Here is a 26,937-nt window from a genome sequence, read left to right on the forward strand (position 1 = left end):
CTTTTTAAGACCCCGCGGATACCCTGCTTATTAATTCGCCTAAAAAAGAAACCGCTACTAATAGCTAACTATTTCTTAATCTCTGGCAGCCCGATTAATAATGAACAGCCATTAAAATAAGTGATTGTTTAAAACTAAAATGACAACACACACTTCCCACTTACTTCAGACACTATGGAAATTAATGAACAAAAGCAAAATAAGGTATTTCTCACCTTTTCAATTTCACGAGCCTTGGCAGCAATAGCTTGAGCTCGTCTCTCTTGAAAGTCGTCCATGACGGAGGAAGCTTCATCCACGGGGGCTGGGACTTCCTCTGTGGGTACTTCCACTGAAGTTATGTCCTCCTGCAGCACACAAAAATCAAGCATTTTTAATGATTAGTTTAATACAGAGATACAGTCAAGGGAAAATACACTGATATTAAATTATATTAAACATCACCTGAAAATAGTGCCCATCACAAAACTCTACACTTGCACCACCAGTTAAAATCCACATATTATGATTGCGCTTCCTGCAGCCATAGTACGGCAGCAAAGTTCCTTGATTATTACGCCAGAATGAGAGTATAGATCCATCGGTCTTAGTGCATGATGTAGCCACAGAATAGTCAAACATTAAATTGTTAAATTATTCAAAACTGGACATTTTTAAGCTATATACTAATGGTCTAATCCGTCTCAATGATCAATGCTCAGCTATGCTAAAAATACTCCCACCAGGAGAATGACTAAATGGATTCAAATGGTAAAACTCTACTTTTTAACTAGGGGAGTTTTCCTTTAAGGAACGTCGGAAAGAGGGATGCTTTTTCCAGCTAAAGAGAAAGGAGGCAGATTGTTTTCACTATGTGACAGAATGGAAACAAGGCTCTGTCTATTTTCATTCACAATTTGGACCTCAAGATATTTGGCTCGGACTTATTAGTCCAACAACAATCATTTGTTCTATTTGGGGCGGAAAATATATATGCAAGATCTCCACAAGCATTATAAACAAATATGAAGCCACCACAGCGAAATGCACACACTGCATCTGTTCTTTGTTCTTCAAGCAATGAATCTCCAAAACAAGCGTGTTTGTTGAACTTAAGAGACCGCCTATCAGGCCTAGTTTACACTGGAAAAGCCTTTTCATCTAAGGCACAAGGTTATGGCTTATGCCCCATGAACAGAGCGATGGAAGAAGATCAAAGGCTCAAAGACTGAGACGTCCACCAAGCAGAAACAACTTTCATCAGCACATGGTTCAGAGGTGAATCGAAGTGATCAAACAAATGAAAGACACGCAGGTTCTTTAATAAGGCATTTCATGTTGCTTCGACTTGGAAGTGAAGCTTGATACATGCGTTCAATCAAAACACTGATGACTGAAAACCGAGACAAAAGAAACAAATATATAAGTGTCTTCATATGACGAAACTTTTGTAAAAAAACAATGTCAAATATGTATACAATTATAATATTTCATTAATAACAAAGACTTTAGAACACACAAGACATGCCACTCGTATATTTTTGAATGGGGAAAAGTGTAATATAGTTTGGGTCAATATAGTGAATAAAGCCCCACCGAGTCCATCATCGATCACTATATGGGGAATAAAGCCTGCCTTCTAGTACAGGAGCCAATCATCGATTGCTTAACTGACGATACTCCAGGGGAGGGGCTCGGACCAAACAAGTTCCTGCAGATTTTGTGTGATTTGGATGTTTAGAAATTAAACTAAAGACACAGTTTTTTCATTTTATATGCTAGATTTATATTGGTAAGCTTGGCAAGCAGTTTTGGAGAATTTGATGTTTGCCTGAGCATACTGCCCGAGAGGTGTTTAAAAAATGGCCACAGAGTGAAATGACTTGCCTTAAAGGCACTTTATTAATAACCACTTGTTTAATATCCATTATGTAATATTTTATCATACATTTCTGTTTATATAACACATTCATTTTATTTGAGTCCATCATCGATCACTATATGGCGAAGAAAGCCTGCCTTCTAGTACAGGAGCCAATTATCGATTGCTTAACTGATTACAAAAAAATCTACTGAAATCTATGGATTTCTATGGTGTGGGCCTAACTATGAGTAAGTTCTTAAGTAAGGAAAGCAGTTTTATCCCACATATCGCTTGATTCAATAAAAAAGTTAAAAAAAAGTTCCTAACAGACAAAAGAATAAAAATGTGTTTTCACAGAGGAGACTGTGATTATTAAAATTAAACAGATTTGTTTGTGGAAAAACAAAAATCATTTTGCTTTGATTTTGTTCCACATATTCGCTTCACCCGATCCCAAAAATAGTTACAAGAGAGGAGCGCAAGAGAAAAACAGTGAAACAAATTTATTCTAGGCTCTCAGTGCTCCCTAGAGTACTTCCAAAGTGCTCAGAGCCTCCGATAAGATCTTATGATAGAGCTGAGAGTTGAGCTAATGGATTTCACCCTCTTTTTTTAGCTAAGCACGGCCTGGGTGGCCCCACGACGTCCACAAACTCTGCTTCAGCGACCCACTGTGCTTTGAGTCAGAACCGTGCTTACAGTGTGAATAAACACGGAACGGACGCCTGCCTTTTATACGCCAAACAGGACCCTTTAAAACCTATCATATGGGGAAAAAAAACAGCAAAGCACAAGCCAACAGCTTTTCAAAATTACTAAAAAAAATCTCAGTTACTAGTGGAAATATGAAGTGTGTTTTTTCACCATCAGCTGAAATGGCAGGCATGTCACACATATTATTATTTTACTGGATGAAAGGGAGTGTTCTGGTAGGCACATCTGTTTGAGAGCTCTGTATATGTGTGTGAGTGTGTGTGGCTCACCTTAGTGGCAGATACGGAGCTATGGGGCGAACCATCTCGTGATGCACTCACGGAGGGGCCGGGGGGCCTTTCCTTGTCTGCAGGAGATGAAAGAGTGGAATCAGTAAGGAAGAAACAAAGCATCTGTTGTAGGACGCTAGCCAACAACGCAGCTATAGTTTGGATGTGGATCAACATCCCCCAGAAAGCCACAGAATAAGGCCTTGCTTGACTCATTTGGTGCCGTAAACGTTTTCGCATGCTGGAACGGGTCCTGCTTGCTTTCCGAACATCCAGCTGGCGTGCAGAACCAGGTGGTTCCCTGACTGCCGATCAGGGCTCTTCCCTGCAGGCAAACCACAGCCAGGTGCCGGCAGTGTCACCCTATGACCCCCTCCGTGTGAGATGTGGGTTCGACACCTAAGGATTCGCTCGGCGAAGGATGAAGGAAAGCTGGCCAAATTGATTTGGAGTGGAGAGAAGCCTGGACCAGACCGTTTAGATTTAAAGAGACTCAAATCCAAATCTCCTCATACACATGAGGTGCTATCTAACATCTGGCAATGGGAAGTAAAAAGGAATGGAAGGAGGAAAGGTTTAACAATCAGACACTCGAACACACGCCTGTGGACGTTTACGATCCCCAGCCAAAGGAAGTGAGAGAAAAGCAGACAAACAAAATGAGGCTCTACGATGGTGCGATTAGCAACGCTTTCTCTCAAGTTACTGTGACTGCAGGCTGACCTTTAACTCGTAAACCCAAGCGAAACAAAATCTCCTTGTGGTGAGCCGTAAAACTTCCTTTATCAGGATTCAAAAGGAGTATGATTTTCCTCTTCTGTGTTTGGGTTTTTCTAAAAATATTAAATTGTACCTCAGCCAACAATTCCCTACAAACTTTAAAAAGCTTGGGGGCGGTTTTTTTATTTAAAGGATGTTATAAAACCCACAATAAACCGATCAAAGGTGACAGTAAAGACAATCATAATACAAAAGTAACAAAAGGTTTCTATTTCAAATAAAATGTGTTTGTTTGGACTCCATGTGCATTAAAGTACAAAACAAATTCTAAAAAAACTATTAAGCAGACTGAAGACTGCAGTAATTTAATTCATGTTTATTTCTATAGAGCTTTTAACATGTAGATTGTGTCAAAGCTTAACATTCTAAGTTCTAGTAAACTGAAACTGTGTCAGTTCAGTTTTCAGAGTTGAAGTTCAGCTTAGTTCAGTTCAGTGTGGTTTTTAATGGCTAAAGCAGCTTCAGCTTTGTCATGAAAGGGATTTATTCCATTTTGTAAATATATTAAAATCAATTTTATAAGATATTTGTACAAAAATTTCTTATGATTTATGCTTTACTGTATTTTTGAATAAAATAAATGAATTGTTGGCAAGCGTAACGAACATATTTTAATGAAAAAAGACAAAAATTCAATCTAAAGTTTGAAGATTGTAGTGTAACCTGGCATGGGATGATAACCATATTCCAAGTATACCGCGGTTTGGAAAAGTCAAGGTTTTAAAACCGTCAAAATTTCCTGCAATACTGTTCCTAAGGTATGTCCATGATTTTTTTATTAACTTTTTTTTTGTTTGTTTTGTAGGACAACAGTATCTCCAGCAGAAAAGTAGATATCCAAAGATGCTGTTTTAAATTGCAAAAAAAAATCTGTTTTTGAAATAAATGAAGACAGCAGAAGTCAATGACTCATTTGAATGATTTAGTCTGACATGTTTACTGTTACAAAATATTTCAAATGTTGCTTACAATAAAATACATCGTGCTTAAAAGGGAAAAAAAGTTATTTTTTTTAACCAGACATTTAAAAATAATATTTTTTGGTAGTAATTACAATACTGTGAAACCGTGATATTTTTATCCAAGGTTATAATACTGTCAAAAGCTCATACCGGCCCATGCCTAAGTGTAACTGTGTTATGCATCAATTTTTCTTTTATTTATTTTGGCAGATATCCATGTAATATCCAGAAAAAAAGTCAAACCATGTGGTTGTTTACTCTGTGATCAGGTCCACCTGTACATCAAGTTCAAAACATACATATTTATGATATTTTCTCCCAAACAAGGCATTCATAACAAAAGAGACAGTCAAATGGAGCTCATCAATGACTATATCTACATAGACATCAGTAATTGAATTATTTGCCTTAATCCGAATAAGCCAATAATATGATTAAGGTGTTTACATGAGTTGCTTTTTGAAGGTTTCTTTCATTATCCCGTTTAAACGTTATAGCAAATAATTCAAATAACGTCATAGCGTCACCAGGCTATCCACATTTCCTCTGGAGATTCATGTAATTTCGGGTGTTTTATTTTTTTTATTTGTCAACTTTAACTGCAGTTTGGCAGTTTCCCTTTCATTCAGGCCCCCCGTGACAAACGAGATATTAGATGCGAGTATACACTGCTGGAAGTTTTAATGGAATTTGATACCACACACTGTATGGGGAAAAAAAAACCTTTGCATTTCGCGATGCAAGTGTCTGTGGTCCTTCACTGACTCAGAGAATAGTGTCAAACAGCTGTGTGTGTAGACTATCCAGATGCAAAATGTGACGAAAATCCTACATGACGCTAATAGTTTAAGGTGTTTACATGTCTGTACTGCACTTTAATAATGTGACTAAAATCGGCATACTTCACATCTTAATTCGATTTTAGTTCTTAATCAGATTACATTAATCAAAAATCGCTGTTTACATGGTAGACTCTTAATCAGAGGAATGTCTTAATTGTATTAAAATTGGATTATTGGTGTCCATGTTAACATACTCAGTGATGCTATAATACCAGGTGGAAACACGGTCTTTTTGACTGTCAATCCATACAATTCCGCAAGCTCAAATTACATGTGGGCCTTCTAATGCATAACAAATCTGACCAGGTCATCTGTCCCCCTCAAAAGGGTGCAGTTAAACTTACCCGGTGCTCTGCCTGGCCCAAATGGCTCCTCGTATCCTGAAACACATAGAAAAAAAAGAAAATAAGCATTGTAATTTTTAGTGAGCAATAATTCAGGTGTTCCTGATGCACTTCTTTCATCGGCATTAAAGGTTAGATCATATGATCTCATGCAAGCCGTCTCCGTCTTTTCAGGACAGCATAATCTAAAGACAGCCCAAACATGTGCATCTAATATTGGCCGCTCGAAGCGCCTCTCTGGAGCTCATTGCTGAGGATCTCATTATAGAAACAGAGAACAGGGAAACAAACACAGATGGGAGTCTTTATTAGGACAGACTTTGAGTGACATCATCTGCGATCGGAGGTCTGTGGTGGACGCCTGGGTGCAGTCATGTCCAAGCCTGTCTATTTTCAAATACGACGACTCATATCAGACATGTCTGGGAAGCATTTAGGACATTTGTCTAGTTTATATGAGGAATAAAGCATCCAGGGAAAGTCTTTCCACTCCGCAGCTGGGTGCATTAAAATGCGCTCGCGTGCAAATTAGTCAGGAAAGCCTTTAAATCAATCAGCACTTTTCAAATAATCCACGTCAGGTCAAAAACTACAGCGCAAGCTGTGCACTGACCCTTCGCACAATCTACAGTCGGTGTGTCTGGAGGATCCCGCCAATGCAAATTCTCCATAGGAAACGCAGAGAGGCTTGGCAGACTGTCTAGACCTGCAAACACCACTGGTATTAAATCATTACAGAAGCTAGAAATTAAAAATAAATAAAATAATGATTATATATAGTAAAGATTTGTAAACAGTTTACGCAATTAAAGTCTCTGCTCATTTGAACTTTTAATTAATTAAAAGAATGCATCACTGTTTTCATATACAGTGGTCCCTCGCTATAACGCGGTTCAGCTTTCGTGGTCTCGCAGTTTCACCGATTTTTTTTGGTGCAATTTGACATGCTTTTTCTTGTTTACAGCGAATTGTGTTCTGCGTCCTGATTAGCGCATTGTTTTCTGCATCCTAACAGGCTGTAGACCATTGTCAATCAATCTTCTCAGTGTCATGTCTCCTATACACTACAGAATGCATTCAGCTGGCCAAATTTACATAAATCTTCAAATCGCTCGCTGTGTGACACTGAAGTGTTGTGCTGTGTGTTTGCAAGCTTTCTCCCCACAGCATTGACGAAACGTTCTGCATCCTCAAAGACACCTGCGGAAGCACCCAAAAGGCAGAGGAAGATGCTATCCATTGCACAAAAAGTTGGACTTCTGGACCTGCTAAAGGAAGGTAGAAGTTACCTTATTACGTAGAGGTGTAAACCTACACTGGTGTCATGGTTCAGTTACGATTATCATGCCATCAGTTCAATTTGATATCTCAGTGCATTGACTGTGCTTTCCATACACGATTATATTTTACTTCACAGCACAAGAAAAATGTATAAATATATTTCTATTTCTATATTATTTGTAATACAATTTTGTCCTTTAATACAAACAGTCAGAAATGTGCCATTAAATACTCAAGTACATGCACAGAACAACAACATGAGCATTTACAGCAAATAAACAAATGGAAATATCCTGCTTGCTTTATGAGCCCTGACGAGCGAGTTCTTACACCACTATGATTGGTCACGTGCTCAACAGAAAGGGCTGCAATTGGCTCTAACGCTCTGGTGCGGTTCATCGATGAGTGACGCTGATAAATGGCAGTAGCGATCACAGCTGATCCATGATACAACCGGAGGAGAAAAGTCACTCTGCTGACACGCGCTTGTGTCTGGATGCACAAGTATAGCAATAACAGCCGAGAGGAGAGGAAACTTTATGCCAGCAGGTCAAATAGGCCACAGTGAGAGAAATGGAGTTTTCTTTCATTTTCTCAATCGCAGTGAAAGACTGTCCAGCACACACAGTGAATCTGTGTTGTCAAGTAGTTACAGTGTTATAATTACTCGTGCTAGTCTCTCTTGCCTTATGTAAGCTACAACGACATGGCACATATGAGATAAATGACATCAGTACATAATAACCTACTCTGATAATTACTGAACCAATAACGAATTGTCCGCGTCAGCATCGTGGTGCACCGAAGAAACAATTCATTTTGACACCCCTACTATTACGGAATAAATAAATGAAGATCAAATGGCTTTGATCTTTGGTTTCATTCTATAATATTGGACTTATTTTAACCAAACCTTGGACTTTTTTTAAACCTTATCTCTAAGGTTTAAACTTTGAGTGTTAATATATGAGAAAAAAGTGAAAATGTTCAAATCTGTCTGAGAAAAGTGTATAGTAAGGCGTTTTACAGCCTTTAAACATTCATAATAATTGTAAAAAATTAAGATTTCACTTACTGCGGGTCATTTTTAGAACGTAAATCCTGCAAACAACGAGGGACCACTGTAACTATTAAGTAACAGCTGTTTTTAGCATTTATAATATGATGTATTTCTTTAATGCCAATCAGCATCTTAGAATTAATTCTGAATGATCATGTGAAAACTGGAGTAATTTTACATTTATTAGATTACATTTCAAAACACACACACGCACGCACGCACACACACAAAATCTTTCAACTGTGAATAAGTGGAATAAAACAAAATTTAAGGCCCCATTTACATCTAACATTGAGATATACATTCATCAATCTGATCAAGTGAACAACACTAAATCGAAGTGTAAATATGGTCTAAAACCTTTTGAGCGTGTCCACTGTCAATGGATTTGATTGAACTGCATTCATAGTATAAATGCTCATGTAGTTGAATGCATTGGAACATCCACAAAAAACCCATACTCTTTCCCATTGTCCGAACATGTGGTCCATTATGTGACGTTTTGTGAGAAAAAGCACCAAAAAGCTACACACATACTTCGCTACTGCACCAAAACATCATTTCATTCGCTGCTGTTCTGCTAGCTGCATTCAAGCTGTGGATGTGTTCATTCAAAAGTACTCAAGTGTCACACGAATTCTCCTGTGAAAGTGATTTAGAGCATGACGAAATAAGAAAGAAGGGTCTAGATAAAAATCCAAAGACAAGTATAACAAGATGCATTTGAATGAGTGTTTATACAAGGCGGAAACCATTATGCATCTCTGTTAACAATATATGATCAGATCATATGTGAAAAGAAAGAGTAAACATAAGCTTCATACTTTTCCCCTGCTGTGGCGGGAAGGGATGGGCTTTGCTCCGCTCTGGTGAGTAGCTGCGGCTGCTTATGCTAGACCCCGACCGACTGTGAGGTGAAGGTGGGATGTCCCGTCTGGCAGGAGAGCGTTCACGCACAGGAGGAAAAGGAGCCTTTCGTCTCACGTTTTCACGTTCTTCCCTGCAAGACATGAGACTTTTGAGTTTCTGTTGCGTTTTATAAAGTAATATGGAGCATTTTAGATATAAGGATGTGAGTACAAACCCCCGGTCCAGGTTCATGATGGCCTGTATCAGTGTGTCGTCTCCTGCATCAGGGCCAGGCATAGACCTAGGCCCGGGGTACGAACCCTGGACTCGAGCATTCGGTGGAGGACCTGGTCGATTACTGGGTCTAAAATGAAAGGAAAATTAAATAAGCATTAAATAAGACATATATTTGCATTTGCATATTAGTCATTAAATATTTTTACATAAATACCAAACCAAAGCACAACAAAATGAAAATAGCAGAATTAGATTAGATTATTTGTATATAGTGAACAGAAAGACTTATCTTAAATAGAATTTTTGTATTCTTTCTCTTTAATTTACTTAAATTTTTTGTATTTATATTCCTCTCGTAGTGCTTTAGTATTATCTGTATGCACCCGGTGTCTCAGAGGAACACTTTCAATTCTTTCTATGACTGAATATGTGGCAGAATTGACAATAAAGCAGACTTTGACTCACTTACAGAAATAAAATTATGGTAATACTTTACAATAAGGTTGAATTACTTAATGTTAATGCATTCACTAACATGAACTAACAATGAATAATACATTTATTATGAAATTAAAGTTGTTTATTGTTAGTTCATTTTAACTAGTGCATTAACTAATGTTAACAAGCATGAATTTGGATTTTAATAACACATTAGTGAATGCTGAATTATGATTAACAAATACTGTACAAGTGCTGTTCGTTCTTAGTTTATGTTAGTGAATGCATTAACTAACTAACTAATAAAACCTTATTGTAAAGTGTGACCAAGATTATTGGTGATACTATTCAAAGTTAAATGAAGTTTGTGTGGTTAAACTAGCTGTTCACTGTCCTCTGACAGGTTTAGAATGGGGTTAAAGAGGGGACAATGCATTAAATTCATGACACTTGTTTATATGAACCATGCCCTATAGGGTCAGAGACTGAGTGTACTGGGAAAAAGGGTCAGGAGAGAACAGACGAGATGTTTCCGCTGGCCTTAGGACTGGGATGATCACTTCATATGTCTAAATACTATCATTTTACTGCTTATAATGCACTGATGGTCAATTAAATGCCAGGTTATTAAAAGCTTTTTTTTCTATATTACCTATCAGTCATATTGATTTTATGCTGTCATAAACACAAAAACAAGAGTGTAGTGAAAGTAGCAAAGCTGTAATGTTTATCACTATTTTCTGTTGCTTTGCAAAGAAAAATAACTCTCAGAATACATCAGTTTAGGGAAATAGCATAACATATATGAAATTACATAAACAATTTTAGACACATGTACGCATACAAATTCTACATTTTAATTTAGATATTTTATAAACATTAAGATATGATAATACAAAATACTATTTTAAAGAGGGGGAGAAAAACAATGTATACGCATATCATATTATGTAAAGAAAAAAACAACAAATACAAGTATGTGAATACACTGAATGTATTAAAAAAATATATTAATAATAATAATAATAATAATAATAATAATAATAATAATAATAATAATATATATATATATATATATATATATATATATATATATATATATATATATATATATATATATATATATATATATATATATATACACACACACACACACATACATATGCATATAAACATACACACACACACACTAGTTGAAGTCAGAATTATTAGCCCCCCTGTTTATTTATTTTTTTTCTCCAACTTCTGTTTAAGAGAGAAGATTTTTTTTTCAGCATATTTCTAAACATAGTTTTAATAACTCATTTCTAATAACTATTTCTTTTTTTATCTTTGCCTTGATGACAGTAAATAATATTTGGCTAGATATTTTTCAACACACTTCTATACAGCTTAAAGTGACATTTAAAGGCTTAGCTATAGTTAATTAGGTTAACTAGGTTAGGGTAATTAGGCAAGTTATTGTATAACGATGGTTTGTTCTGTAGACTATCGAAAGAAGATAGCTTAAAGGGGCTAATAATTTTGACCTTAAAATGGCTTTTAAAAAATTAAAAGAAAAAAATATTATCAGACATACTGTGAAAATTTCCCTGCTCTGTTAAACGTCATTTGGGAAATATTTAAAAAAGAAAAAAAAAAAGAAAAAATCTAAGGGGGCTAATAATTCTGACTTCAACTGTGTGTGTCTGTGTGTGTGTGTGTGTGTGTGTATATATATATATTGTGATCCATAAAAGTGTTACAGTCACAGCCCTCCTAAAACATATCCATAAAAGTGTTACAGTCACAGGCCTCCTAAAACATTTTTATTTTTATATTATATATTTTATTATATTAAATAATTATAATCCGGAAACAATATTGCGTATACTCGCGATGTGACTGTTGCAAATGATCACATTGTGATATCGATGCTGAAACTATATATTGTGCAGCCCTAATAATAACGATACATAATATGGATTGTTATTATTATTATGTTACATGTGTGAATGCTCAGGTCACTGGCTCATTTAACATTAACTAAAGACCTTTATGAAACTCATTGGTCACACAGGACACCTCTGGCTCTGATAACACAGAAGAGACTCACTTAAATTAGACTCCGCATTGAGCTTCATTTCAGACTATCCCTATTTGTGTAAGGACCCTGCCAGAGGCTTCACATCCTGCTTGTAAAGCGCAACTCAATATAAACTGCACAAAGAGGAGGGCAAAATGAGGCTTGTAAAAAGCTGCAGCGCTGCCTAACAGAGCAGCACCGCGGCTTTGCCGAGTTCACCCGCCAACCAAGACATTCATTAACACACATCTGTTCTAGAGGCAGTAAAACCCCCTTCAGTTTACTCTTCTCGGTTTCCCTGCCGGGGCCCTCCGGTCACGCAGGCCGATTACGTGCCACTTATATGGCGAGCGGGGAGGACGTAAAAGACTCACAGGCACCTGGTCTGAGTGACCCTGGCCTGAACCCCAGCCAGGTTCCCCTCTCTCACAAACACACACGACTAGAAGTCCGCACACAGTGACCTCGCAAAACTTTAATGACCCTCACATCTGTTTGAAGTGCAGGTGACCCTGTCTGCCCTGGACTAACAGAGCAAATTACCACATGTCTGTCTTTACTGCCAATATGAAGCCAGGATATTACCCCAAGTGAAGAACAAAAAAAAGAAAGGTTAACCTCTCGTTCCCAATCACAGCAGATTAAAGCACAGAAAAGGTCAGTGCAGGTACTTTAAAAGCATGTTTGACATGCATGGTTATTCGAATTAGCAGGACAATGCTTTATGTGGTCGTATAAAGGACATTCTTCAAAACTGAATCCTAGGAATGTCTGATTTTAATAACAAGAGAGGGCTTAGACAAGTAAGAGCCATAGACTAGACTCAAAAGCACCACCAAGTGGCAACACTGTGTTCTGACTTTAAGTCTATGCATGTAAATAAATAAATAATAATAAAATATACTGTTTGCAAACAATTTATATAAGCTGAGCACTGCAAGTACACCCCTCACAAATCTATCTTTTAAATTTATATTTTTAATAGGAAGCTATACAATATTATATTTGTGCATATACATCAGATTAGTCAGTACTGAAGCCAAATCTGGAGCTAATCTAACAAAAATTCTGAAGATAATTATCCAAAAAGTAGTACACCCAAATTTATGTTATAGAAAAATATTAAATAAAAAAAAAAAGAGGAAAGAGGCTTAAAATTCATTGTATATTCTTTCAATTTTTAAATATGTTTGGTGACTAAAATATTACTTGAATAAATATATCTGTTTAATAAATCTGTTTTGTTTAAAATGCACCAAAATACATTGCCTATATTCACTCATTTCCCAAACTGGGTGTACTTAATTATGCTGAGCACTGTATTTTTATTTTATTTTTTATTTTTTTGTTTAGTTTATTTGTTTACAGGGTCAATGCACATTAATAAACATTACTGTAAAATGTGCCAGAATTAGCCAAAAAAGGCTATTTTTCATCTGTAGACCCCTTACAGAATGTTAAAAAGTCACACCTAAAGTAGAAGCAAAGCATAATAACATAGAATATGGACAAAGAAGAGAACAGAGAGGACAAAGTAAGCGTCTGTAAGTGTCAAAAATACAGTACTAATGCTGACATGAAACGGAAAAGATTCTAATTGTTGGTGGGATGGAGTTCCATCCCTTTCACTGAAAATACCGACTGACTGAATTTACTTTTTTTGAGAGGAATATTACAATCCCCTATTTCACTTTTCCCTATTTTATTAGTATACACACACAGAGAGATTTAGTTTAATTAATTTTTAGTTCATTAAATGTTCAAATTTAGCAGATTTAAATAATTACAACATTTTTAATTAATTACTGATTGTACATAATTTCTTAAGTTAAATACAATCTACAGTTGAAATCAGAATCATTAAACCCCCTTAGCCTTTTTTTTCTTTTTTAAATGTTTCCCAACTTATGTTTAACAGATGAAGGAAATTTTATATGTCCGTATGTCTGATAATATTTTTTATTCAGAAGAACGTTTGTTTTATTTCAGCTAGAAAAAAAGCAGTTTTAATTTTTTTAAAGCTATTTTAAGATCAAAATTATTAGCCCCTTTAAGCTATATTTTTTCCGCTAGTCTACAGAACAAACCATCATTATACAATAACTTGCCTAATTACCCTAACCTGCCTAGTTAACCTAATTAACCTAGTTAAGCCTTTTAATGTCACTAAGTTGTATAGAAGTTTCATAAAAATTTCTAGTCAAATATTATTTACTGTCATCATGGCAAAGATAAAATAAATCAGTTATTAGAAATGAGTTATTAAAACTATTATGTTTAGAAATGTGTTGAAAAAAATCAGAAATTGCGGGAAAAATAAACAGAGGGGGCTAATCATTTAGAGGGTTTAATAATTCTGACTTCAACTGTATATAACATTTTTATTTTATATAAAATCCAAAACAAGTTATTTTTAGAATGTTTTTATAAAAATAATACATTGAATCAAGCAGATATATGAAACAATGATATATTTTTATATATTTTTTTAAACTATACTGCTTGAAAAAATGGCACAAGCTAAAACAAGCAATGTATAAAGATTTAAAATAATTATTTAACACTTTTGGTGTTGCACTGTGATCATTAAATAAAGTCTGACATTTGTTTTGGTAAATACTGTTACACTGAGTTATATTTTAGTAGGTGCTAGAGCTGCACAATATATAGTTTCAGCGTCGATATCACAATGTGATCATTCGCAAGAGTCACATCGCAGGATATGCAATGATAGGTTTGTATTATAATTCAGCATTTGCATGCGTTTTTGATGCCTGTGATTATATTCAGGCATAAGAATTTGCACCATTTGTAACTTTATTAACGATTAATTTTATTGAATTATTTTTATTTTCATCATTCAGTTACTGTACTTGGATACTGTTAGACTTGGAAAGCAATAAAACACTTTTTTCAATTGTATCTCTTGCTTGATTGTATTTATAGATTGTTATGCATGAAAATACAACACATGCAAATACAGAAATGCACTGCAAATAGCACGGACCACATTGAAAATGTGCGGGGGACCCCAAAAAGCTTATAGATTGTTAATTCGATTTAAAAGAGATGCACTCCCACTGCAGAATCATCCCAATCGATCTAACTTTATAAATTCTTTCCAAATAGAGATATTAAGTTATATTTTGAAATATTCATATCGCAGTACTACATTTTTCCAATATCATGCAGCCCTAGTAGGTGCCATAAATAAATGAGGGTAACTATTTTTTGCTCATTCAAAAACAAATAAATAACAGACAACACAAAGTTCATCCAGTGGCCTCAAATGTCTATGAAGAAATGTGAATCTCAAGCAAACAGTCTTCTGTTTTTACTTTCCTGTAGTAAAAACAGACTCTCCATGTTTCATTAATTTGGCCAATTAAGAAAAGCATGAAGTCACCGTTTAAGTGTTTTAGTGACGCTCTCTCGGTAGGGGTGCACCAACACGAAGTTCATTTGGCTGCTCTTCATCCCTGCTGTGAACTGTTGCAATTAATTACCGGAGAGAGTCAGATTAAGAGATAAGGAAAACCACAGTTGGCAAAATGACTGTCTGTGGGTATTTCCATACGAGCTGACAACACACAAACCAAACAGAAAACGTAAGACAACTCAGAGTTTGATTTATGTTTCTTATTAAGCAACTTCGTTTCTTGGCGTCTCTTATTCTCTCAGTCAAAGTATGAAAACAAGACATTAAAGCTGGAGGGAAAAGAGGTTGTTTTCAAGGAACAATTCTGCCATCTGCTGGGGGAAATGACTTTTTTACCCTGCTTACCATTCATTTTAAAACCCAGAAGGGGTCAGCAGTGAATAAAAGTGTTAAAAGGATGGTAAATGTTTCGCTTAAAGCACATTTGAAGCTTATCTGAAATGCATGTGACTCAGGGTAAGAAAACTAGAGTATTTATAGCAAGGAATACTGCAGAAAAGCTTTCCATTTTGAATCTGGGCCACATGAGTTTCAGATAAACTTCAAATGAGTGATCTTTTTTCTTCTCTATTCAGTAAAAGCCTTGTTCTGGGCAATGCAATAAACCAACTGAAACTAAAGCTACCAGAGTTTTAGCCTGTTTTGACTTACATTGAAGTATAAAAGTAAGAATGATTGGTTAATGTTTCATTGATTGGATTTATTAGTCATAACATAAAAGAATTGCTTTGACATTTTAATATGCTGTTCAGCTTTAAGAACAAGATTCATATGATGCTTAGTGCTATTTGAGTTAAAAAAAAAAATCTATAAGAGTACTGTGAACTTCCTCCATTTAAGTTGAAGTAACGAGTTTATTTAATAATAATTTGTAATAATTTTGAGTTAACTACACTCATTTCATTTGATAAAGTTGACTGTTGGGCTTTACAGTGTATAATAATGTTAACTGACTCACGTTAACCTGTTTTAATGCACAACAAAAAAAGCTTTAGTAAACAGTTCATTTTGTTCCAATCCAAGTCATGATTATTGGTTGCTAAGAAAACAGAACATAGTCACTTCCAAAAAGTCTTCTAATACTAAAAATCTATACTTTAAAAACCTTAATCTGGTCTAACAATAACACTCTCAATTCTATTTAGTATATCTAATATGTTATTTGCAGAAATATTAAATGTAAAAGCAGTTATTAAAAGTATTTTGCGGCTCATTTTGGGGTTTTTTTTTTTGCCACAAGTCATTGGTCACTCTGATTCTGAAATTTCCTAACACACCCATCATAATTGCAGGAAAACGCCTTTCTTCCCTAATAGAAAGTTCAACTTAAAATATACCTAAAATCCATTTGGCGGCCACCATGGGGTTCTTCTCTTGGTCCTCTGTAGTATGGAAAGTCTTCTTGCTGAAACACAAATGCAATGACATTAGACCTGCTCGATATTGCAAAAAAAAAAAAAAAAAAAAAACTGACATTGCTATATTTTGTTTTTCTGTGATACATATTAAGATATTGAGTATTCTGTCACTAGATTCAATTATCTATTAAATTTAATGAAAATAGATTCATTAGGATGACTTTGTATGGCAGTGCATCTGCATAATGATAATAAACCAATCATAAGCACTGATAAATGCAATAGAGCAAAGATAAAAACAAAATAAACAGCATTTCCAGATTTTCTGGAAGTCTAGCAGTATTCAGGCACAAATTGAATAATCAAATGTAATATAACACTGTATGGTAAATCTTCATCATATTTGCACATAAATATAATCTTTCCTAAAGTTGCAAACATAATTTCCTAAAAATTGCCTAATAATCCTAATTTTTGCTATCTTAATGAAATCCTAAAAATTGCCTAAATTCTTTAAAGTGGATTGAAATGCTTAAAAACACATGCATATCATAAACTAATTGGTAAATTGTTGGTTAATATTGGCAATGACTCCACAAATCATCTTCTTGAATTGTGGCTCCTGTTAAAAATAATATCATCTTGACATTGCACATCCTGCAACGTGACTATTACGGATAAACACATTGCGACATTGATGCTCAAACGTTATACTGTGCAGCCCTAAATGACATGATGCAAAGTGACATGAGCGTTTTCCATATATTTCCTTTTTTTTTTTTTTTCATTAAACTAATTGAAAAGAGTCAATTCAGGACATCCAAATAATAATAATAAAGAAGAAAATGAACATGATTAAATGTAAAACTAGAAGTCTGTTTCACTGAAGCTTACTCTTCGTCCAGGAGGTCCACCCCTGTGTTCATTTGGAAAATTGTGATGGCCATCTCCATGGTAGCCTCTCTGATCCTCTCCATGGTAGTTGCGAGGAGCACCGTTTGGGTAAAAGCGAGAATTATCATATTCAAAACCACGGCCGAATTCCTCATCAGGCCGTCCGAATGGAGGTCTTCTCTCTCCTTGTCCTCCTCTTGGATATGGACCCTAAAACATAAAAAAAAAAGAGTTAAATTTGCATCATAGCAGGAACCAAATGTCCGATTGCAGACAAAAACCAAACTGTCAAATGAGTATTTACCGCTCTATCTGGGGGAAACCTGTCCTCGTAAACCTCTCTTAAATTTCGTTCTCTCCTAAAAGCCACTGGAATACATAAACAGATGACATATTAATACAACGTAAACTTAAGAACATACACAAGCTTTGCGTTGGATCAAAGACAGGGTTTCCGCAGGTTTCAACAAATCAAATTTAAGACTTTTTAAGACCATCAAGGATGAAATTTCAGACTTAAATAAGGCTAAACACCAAGGGTCTTTTAAATGGCCCAGCAGAATACTTTCACCATCAAAAGACTAATTCTAAATAATTATTTCTTACCCACATATTTCAAACAACGTGTCAAAACAAACAGACTCCAGTTCTATACATACTATTTTTTAAAAACCTCTTTAAAAACTTCAACTAACTAAATGTATGCACAACAGTCTCTTATAGTATTAATTATAAATATAGTTTTGCTTAAAGTTTTATGGAGATGTATTGTTGGTGATTGAATGTGTGTTGGATCAATTGGGTAGCTTTGCATAAACAAAGGAAAATTAAGACCTGTTTAAAATGATTTAAGATTTACAAGACAACATTTCAGTGAATTTAAGACTTTTTAAGGCCAAAAATTTTGTTTTTTAAATTGAAGACATTTTAAGACTTTAAGACCCCACGGTCACCCTGCAAAGATGACACACTCCATTTTGGCATGCAATTAATTTAAATTATAAATACATTTTATATGCGTAGCAAATGAAAGCATATTGTCTACTTTATTTTTAAATAATTAAAAAATGTTATAGGTCAGTTTTTACCTTTATTTTAACTATAAACTATGCTTCAAACCGCTTAGATTTGTAGTGTGTTAATAGATATATTTGTCAAAATTAAACAACAAATAAATAAGATAAGTGATCACACAAACTGGTATTACATTTTAAATCCTTTAAAAACAAAGTAAATGCTTTAAGCATCGTTACAAGGTATAAACAATGTATTGATCTTTGATTTTAATTTTTATTCTAAACATTCCCTGACAAAATTTCGATATATAAATGAATGAAATGAAGCATAAATCATTAAAATCAAAAAGAATTATCAAACATGACACATGCTGATGTATGAAGGGCATCATTAAACCAATAAATACATTTTCAAGACTGTACAATAGACAAAAACAACTGATATAAATGATTTCTTATTAACATTCATGTTTTATAATCTTCTGCATTACAATGAAACATAAAATAGAACATATTTCTTAAAACCACTTACTTTTAGTTTCTGAATTATTAATCTCTTTCTTCAGCTGTGTTGATCTAAAAACAGATATAATAAACAGATATTCACATTTTATATCGCACTAAAAACTTAAAACCAATAATTACTGCTCATTAATATGCATTTTAATAAACAAAAGTGAAATAAAAGTAGAACTTGATAACGGTTTAATGTATTGTAGACCACATTAGTCTTATATACTAGTCTGGAGGTGAGGGAGATTGTTTAAAACACACATTTGTTTATTTAAGTCTAGATGTCGTTGTTAGAAACACAATTGTGTAAATAACATTGTAAATAAATAATAGAAAGTAGGTAAGTTAAACGCGTTTGAATACTGCTAACGTAAGAAACATATCAACGTAAATGAATGATCCAAAACAACTGACAAGCCAAGCACTGCTATTAGTATAACCAATCAGTAACCAGAACTAAAACTATCTGCTTAATGATTTACTTCAAACAATAATAGATTATTATAACACCACATTTTAACATAGTGTAACACAAAAAGCACACACTTTAGCGTTAAACACAGATCTGTTTGTTTGGTCTGCAGTCCAATTAACGTTAATAAATCGTCAATATTGATTTATGCATATCCACATGTATGAATCTCTATTGAATAAACTCATTTACAATAAAATAAACTAATTTAAATAAGTGTAATGCCGTTTTCCACCAGTACATACTGAGAATTCACATGTATAAACCCAAAACTTGGCGTTCACATACCGCTCATGTGCTTTGCTCGACGTATCCCTATCAATCTAGCATACTTTAATCGTTTGCATACACTTAATTATCGTGAGGGGAAAACACACATTTAAGCCCAAACGTGGAGAAAGGTTAAGCGCGCTGCAAACAAAACTCCACTTCCACAAAACACGGTTTCCGGGTCTAATCCGAATTCAAAATACCAAACAATTCACATCTCAATAAAATGGCTGCTAAATTAAACTTGAAGCTATTGTACGATGTATAATAAGTTGGTTACCTTTTAAAGAGTGTTTGTAAATGATATACATGTAAGAATGTAAGTTGTGAATGTATTTTTTTGATGGAAGGTGTTTTATTTTGACAGCGGTAAGTCTTGATCTTCCGGGTCGCGGTACGTTGAAGATGTTTGGCGTCGGATTTATAAACATAAACGCAGTTATTTTCTTGGTCATAAATAATGTCCTTTGTGTATAATACATCAATTCATGCATAGAATTATTGTCGGTAAGTTTGAAATGTATATAACCTTGTAGTAGTTTACTTTTTTTGTACTTTAAGGATCATATTTTGCATGTTGATGACAAAGTGATTTGATCTTTTTCAGATCTCAGGGATAAAGATGAGTGGTGGTTTAGCGCCCAGCAAAAGCACAGTTTATGTGTCTAACATCCCATTCTCTTTGACAAACAGCGATATGCACAAGGTGCAAATTGTGTTGAAATGATCCCATTAACTGCCTGCTCTACCCAATGGATGACCATATTTTTTGATTGTTTTAAAGTATTACTGTTTTAAATAATGGTTTACACACACAGCATTGTTGGTTTACAAAATAATCAAACAAACAATCCTGTTGCACTACTACACTTGATTTTAGTTTTATTGTAAACGAGAAAACCTGTTAAATGAGAACCTGAAATATTTTATGGCATACTTAAAAAAATGAAGATGATTTAGTATTCAAAAATGTCTTATTTTGATTAGGTTTTTAAATAAATTGGTCTTACACTTCATATTTTCCTATAAATGTATTAATTACGGTACTTTTACCATAAACCGACATAATTATTTGGTAGAGGCTGATATTTTACAAACTATTGGATGCGTTGGGGGAAAAAATGCATTGAGCGTGTTAACTAGCGACATTAGGAGTAAAGAAATGCAAATCCAAAAAAAATTCTTACTGTTTTCATGATCTATTAAGATAACTGGGTGACGCGGTGGCACAGTAGGTAGTGCTGTCGCCTCACAGCAAGAAGGTCGCTGGTTTGAACCTCGGCTGGGTCAGTTGCCGTTTCTGTGTGGAGTTTGCATGTTCTCCCCTCGTTCGCATGGGTTTCCTCCAAGTACTCCGGTTTCCAGCACAGTCAAAAGACATGCGGTACAGGTAAATTGGGTGGGATAAATTGTCTGTAGTGTATGAGTGTGTATGGATGTTTCCCAGAGATGGGTTGCAGCTGGAAGGGCATACGCTGCGTAAAACATATGCTGAATAAGTTGGTGGTGCATTCCGCTGTGGCGACCCCGGATTAATAAAGGGACTAAGCCAAAAAGAAAATTAATGAATGAATAAATGAAGATAACTAATAGTCATTATTGTAGTTTCAGTTGATCCTAAAAGTATAATCATTAAGCTAAGCAATCATATATCCGTAGACAATATATATTTCAGGCCCGTAGCCAGCCTGGTTAATGGGGTGGTTGTTTTTTTCCTCAAAAAGTGGACCTTATTGCAGTTAAACGCCTCATTTTCTATTAAATTGTGACATTAAAATACTGCATTTTAGTGACATTTTAAAAGCACTATTTTTAGCTGGATTAGCTTGTCGGATGGTCAGCATAACCAAACCTTTTGATGGACCAAAAATGCTTCCTAAAGATTCAGAATAAAGAAATATGAACAATTTTATTATTTTATAAAAAAAAAAACAGGAATCTGTTAAAGTTTAAAAATAAATACTGTAGCCTATTGTGTCATTTATTAGGCAAATAAACTGGCCAGCACATTTAACTTTATTCAGTCATATTTGAATAATAAAAAATAAACTTATAATAATAATAATAATAATAATAATAGTTATAATGTAGAGCGTCACAATTTTTTAAGCTCTCTTGTAAAAAGTAGATTTGAAAATTCATGGATAACAACAATAGACAAATTATTATTGAAATTAATTTTTATTTGGGCTGCTTTTGATGCATCACACCTTTTTATTGGTCTTTTTTTATTTCAAGAATGAGGTTTTCTCCATTTAAAAACAATGCAGTACCGAAAGATGACTTTACTTTGGTCAGATTGTCTGTTTTCTTGCACAGCTGGATGTTGGACTTCTGAAAATAGTTTGCATTGGCCAAAACTGAGCTGATTAGACAGCCAACAGAGGATTCTGCTTGGTCTTAAAGCCTTTTTCGATGAGTTATTTCGATGAGTTATTTTGTTAAGTGATGTATAAACTATAATGTTAATGCAAAATCGGAGTCCTTGTGGAATACCTGAGGAATTTGCATTTTATCTAAAATAATAAGATAAAGGAGTTTTAAAAAGAATAATACATTCTACCATTGTTGATCTTTTTAAATAAACATATCCACATAAAGCAAACATTATTAATTTGAAATTGTTGAAATAATGTAATAACAGATCATTTTAAAACTAAATATTATAATTTATATTTAACAGAACAAACTTGGTGGTGGTTCATTCTGCTGTGAAAAGCCCCTGTCTAATAAAGGGACTAGGCAGAAAAGAAAATGAATGAATGATCTTATGGTGCTTAATGCCTCTTTACCACCACACATTGTATCGGTGGACACTGTAATCATTATAGTGATTTCACTATAATTAATATCAAATCTTACACTGAAGCATGTCACATTATGATGGACTCTTTCTAATCATATGTGCACACATCAAAATCTGTTACAAAAAAATACAATGACAAAGTATATGATTATCTTCGTAACATACTTTTCTCCATATTTTATTTATATTTGAATGAAACTCAGAGATGGTGTTAATATTTATTGTCCCTTTCCAACAGTTATGCTCAAAATATGGCAAAGTAGTCAAGTAAGTACCCTATAAATTTTATTTCAGTTGTATTATACTTCTATCAACGCATGGCTTGATCACAGTCCCAATGTTGTTTTCAAAAGGGTGACTATTGTCAAAGACAAGCATACACGGATGAGTAAAGGAGTGGCGTTTGTGCTGTTTCTGGACAGGGAGTCTGCATATAACTGTTCTCGCTCACTCAACAACAAACAAGTATGCGCTTGTTTTATCTAATACTTACAAATGGACTGTTTGAACTGTTCAAATAAACATGTTGGACTATTCCAGTTGTTTGGGAGAATGGTAAAGGCCAGCATTGCCATAGATAACGGGAGAGCTGCAGAATTCATCCGAAAGAGAAACTACACAGACAAATCCAAATGTTATGAATGTGGGGTAAGTCTGTGATTTAGTTTATATTATAAGTATGTTTCATGTGTTAATTTGTCTAATATGTAGGTGATAATTAATGATAGATAGATAGATAGATAGATAGATAGATAGATAGATAGATAGATAGATAGATAGATAGATAGATAGATAGATAGATAGATAGATAGATAGATAGATAGATAGATAGATAGATAGATAGATAGATTGACAGACAGACAGACAGACACTTGTATATTTTAAGATAAACGTTATGGGAAGAGTTTTAATGTTTCTTACAAGTTGCAATGTTATTTGTCTCTATTAGGAAGAAGGGCACTTGAGTTATGCCTGTCCCAAAAATTTACTTGGAGAGAGAGAACCTCCACCTAAAAAAGAAAAGAAAAAGAAGAAAAAGATCCAGCAGCCTGAGGAGGTGTAAGTGCTACTTAATAGTATTTCAAAATTAAAACCCTCTTCTTATAGTATGTACCTACATTTAACCCCAAAAATACAAATTTACTCACCTCAAGTTATTACAGACCTTTATGAATTTCTTTCTTTCTGTTGAACACAAAACAAGATATTTTGAAGAATGTTGGAACAAGAAAAATAGCCATTAACATCCATAGTAGGTACAAAAAAATATAAGTCAATGGCTTCTTTTCTTCAGTTTATCAGTTTTCAATTTTGGGTGAATTATCTTTTTAAAGCATTTTGTAAGTAAATGTTTACTATTTAACACAGTAATTACATGGGTATATACATAAATCTACCCCTTAAACCAGCATTTCTCAATTCTAGTCCTCACACGTTGTATGTTTGTCTGATCACCTCAGATGCTTGTTCTAATTTAACAGCAAGTGCCGTGCCATAATATCCTGCCATAATTCCAATTCACGATTGTTTCATTGGAATGGCAATTTTTAGAGTGCGATATGTGAATTTAAATTGTATTTATTTAAATGCTGCAGGAAGTGATGTTTGGAAAATCTGTGAACGAACAACCAAAAAAATTGTGCTCATGTAGGGAGCTATGAAGGAGGGAGCAATGAACACTGCGTAGGAACCCTATCAGTCAGAACATAGGTCATGCATGGAGCTTTTCTAAAGAGTTAAATATCTGAATCAGGTTATTATTAAATAAGTGATACATGTGTATAAAATGGGCTATATGCACACAGACTTTATTTTTCAGCCAGGCAGCCAAAGGGCTTCCGGTGAACTGTCTTTTCATTACAAAATTGTCACGTTTAAGATGTGATTTCTTTAAAAAAAAAATCAGCGATCCTCATGGCCTGTTAGATATACGATATGAAGTGGGTCTCAGATTGTACAAGAAGCACGGCATTACATTCCATTTCTCCCCGCCATGTCTTTAAAATATGACAGTTCATTTTACCTTAGTATTTTCAATGGAATTTCTGTGCTAGCCTGTTGCTTCTGACGGCACTAGTTTTTACAATGGTCTTTCATCTCGTTTTACACTTGAACAACTAGATGAATGTTAAGTCTATTTAACTGAATGGAATTACATTACAACATTGATGCTGTAAAAACAACCTTGTGAAATTAAAAATTGTCATATTTAACTTTCACCGAAAGTTTATTGTTGGCTTTAAAACTCTAGCTGTGCATAGAGCTCTCTAAGTGAGGACTGGGATTAAGAACCACTGCCTGAACTCAACCTTAAAGGCATAGTTGCACGCAAACCTTTGAGATTCTCTCTTCTGTTGAACAAAAATAATAATATATTCTGAAGAAAGCTGGTAACCACTGATTTCCATAGTATTTGTTTTTCTTACTATGAAAGTCAATGGTTACCGATTTTCAGCTTTCTTTAAAATATCTTTCATTAGGTTTAGCAACAAAAAAAAAACCCATAAAGGTTTGGAACCACTTGATGGTGACTAAATAGTAGGGCTGGGTGATTTGGCCTAAAATCAAAATCTTAATTAATTAAAAAATTGTAACTCCTATTACGATTAATGAACGATTATTTTATTTATTTAATTTAGTTGCCCTCAAAAGTTCATTGACAAGTTTTGTACAGTAAATATGCTCACATATTGAGAGATGAAGGGTGCATTACTTGATTTTAAAATAAAACACGCACTATCTGCTATCTAGGATTATTTACTGAATATCAGCGTTGAAAAACTGAAATTAAAACACACAGTGCCTAAAATTAACTTACTTTTTTCTTATAAAAAAAAAGTGAAAATGAATAACTTCTTTTGGAAACAAAACAAATTATTTTCAATGTTTTTCATATTAAAAGTACAAAATAAGCAGCAGCTCTTCTAAATAAAAAAACTCTTGTATATCCTGTAAATAATATTTTAAACAGTGCATTGCATACTTGCATCTTCTATAAACAAATATTTTAATGTAAATAATAATTTGAATGTAATGGAAAATATGCCATCTCAAGGCATCTCTGGTGTAGCTTCCAATCATCAGAGATCAGATGTGGCCGCAGAAGTATAAATCAGCCACAGCATTTAACAGAGCGAAGTCACGTAACACATAGGGAAAGTAATTTAAAAAATCGTCCTGGAAAAATTTGATCGATTATAGGGTCAGAATTTAGATTACCAGTACTTTTCGATTAATTGTCCAGCCCCACTAAATAGTGAATACATTTTGGGGTGAACTATCCCTTTCGTATGTACAGTATATATATATATATATATATATATATATATATATATATATATATATATATATATATATATATATATATATATATATATATATATATATATATATATATATATATATATATATACACTAGATATAACATACGTACCCTGAGCATGCGTCAATAGCGCTGCCACATTTGTACAGTGCTCTCAGGACAAATGTCATTCAACTGCACTAGTTAAGACTAAAGCCAGTCTGAATATGCTGGACTTTAGCGCTGTGTATGAGTGTAGTAATGAGCAAACAAAGAAAACAAAGCACAAAGGCAGAACATTTCATAGGTAAGATTCGGTTTTAAGTTTTTATATGTTACAAATGTTTGTCCTCAACAAGTATTGATGATAATACAGTCTCTTACTGCACTGACCATAAGGAAAGTAGCACCAACTAGCACTAAATTCTAGGCTTATAATAGTTTTGTTAAATAAAATGAGGAAACGATGTAAATGAAATATGATAAGATGCTGCACTGCTAGAATGTACATGAATTGTAAAAATAGTAAAAAACATATGTAATTTTTTTTCAGAGAACCAGAAGACAGTGAGGAAGAAGGAGAGGATCCAGCACTGGACAGTTTAAGTCAAGCTATTGCTTTCCAGGTAAGTTGTATTTATATACTCTACAATTAAGTAATCATTAGTGTACGTAAAAATTGGGTTCAGTGACAAATATACCCGTTTGCAAATGATCATCAGCAAGCACGCATTGAGGAGGAGGAGAAGAGAAGGAAGCAGGCTGCAGAAGATGCGTCTCAAGCATCAACATCAGAGGACACCCACAAACCCAGGATCAAAAAGAGCGCATACTTCAGTGACGAGGAGGAGCTCAGTGACTGACTCACACTTTTATGTGCTCAGAACACATCGCCTCTTCTCAACCGCTTTTACCTGTTAGGAAGACCACATATTGATCTAAATTTATCATTTTGTCAGACTGTGTTGCAGTACATTAAACTCTTGATCTGAATTTTTAACAAATATTTATTCAGATATACACAACTATGATTTTTGAGAATATAGTTTATTTAAACATCCTCCAGCAAACTTCTGTAAAGTTTTTTTTTATTAATATCATTTTGTAAATATAATTTAGTCTTGTTTATTTTACAGTTACATGATTGCTTTTGTTCCAGGAAAATAAACTCTTTTAAATAACTT

General features: G+C 34.2%; 2 protein-coding genes across 8 annotated transcripts in view; one reads left to right on the forward strand and one right to left on the reverse strand.

The window, feature by feature from the left end:
- Positions 1–26,937, reverse strand: part of pphln1 (periphilin 1) — a 61,646-nt gene that overhangs the window by 9,963 nt on the left and 24,746 nt on the right. For 2 of the 7 annotated variants that reach the window (XM_056455798.1, XM_056455801.1), the window contains 11 exons: positions 23,601–23,637; positions 18,924–18,967; positions 17,680–17,744; positions 17,376–17,585; positions 16,461–16,528; positions 9,180–9,308; positions 8,920–9,095; positions 6,368–6,460; positions 5,755–5,790; positions 2,827–2,903; positions 216–347 (listed from right to left, as the gene is read on the reverse strand). In XM_056455798.1, the coding sequence (XP_056311773.1) occupies positions 216–347; positions 2,827–2,903; positions 5,755–5,790; positions 6,368–6,460; positions 8,920–9,095; positions 9,180–9,308; positions 16,461–16,528; positions 17,376–17,585; positions 17,680–17,744; position 18,924 (987 nt within the window). In that variant the 5' untranslated portion in view covers positions 18,925–18,967; positions 23,601–23,637. Of the gene's footprint in view, positions 1–215; positions 348–2,826; positions 2,904–5,754; positions 5,791–6,367; positions 6,461–8,919; positions 9,096–9,179; positions 9,309–16,460; positions 16,529–17,375; positions 17,586–17,679; positions 17,745–18,923; positions 18,968–19,664; positions 19,822–23,373; positions 23,461–23,600; positions 23,638–26,937 lie in introns of those variants that run through there. The other 5 variants (XM_056455797.1, XM_056455795.1, XM_056455799.1 and 2 more) reach the window with 5 other exon arrangements.
- zcrb1 (zinc finger CCHC-type and RNA binding motif 1) lies at positions 20,028–26,913 on the forward strand. The gene is made up of 8 exons (XM_056455803.1): positions 20,028–20,153; positions 20,254–20,352; positions 22,691–22,719; positions 22,806–22,917; positions 22,993–23,100; positions 23,402–23,511; positions 26,307–26,379; positions 26,476–26,913. The coding sequence occupies exons 2-8, from the start codon at positions 20,269–20,271 to the stop codon at positions 26,614–26,616; spliced, it is 657 nt and encodes a 218-aa protein (XP_056311778.1). The 5' UTR covers positions 20,028–20,153; positions 20,254–20,268; the 3' UTR covers positions 26,617–26,913.

The sequence above is a fragment of the Danio aesculapii genome, chromosome 4 (assembly GCF_903798145.1).
Source record: "Danio aesculapii chromosome 4, fDanAes4.1, whole genome shotgun sequence".
Lineage (NCBI taxonomy): Eukaryota > Metazoa > Chordata > Actinopteri > Cypriniformes > Danionidae > Danio > Danio aesculapii.

Coding starts and splice junctions, on each gene's coding strand:
- zcrb1 (XM_056455803.1), top strand. CDS start 20,269: ATGAGTGGTGGTTTAGCGCCCAGCAAAAGCACAGTTTATGTGTCTAAC. Junction 22,720..22,805: donor AAATATGGCAAAGTAGTCAA/GTAAGTACCCTA, acceptor TGTTTTCAAAAG/GGTGACTATTGTCAAAGACA. Junction 26,380..26,475: donor GTCAAGCTATTGCTTTCCAG/GTAAGTTGTATT, acceptor AATGATCATCAG/CAAGCACGCATTGAGGAGGA.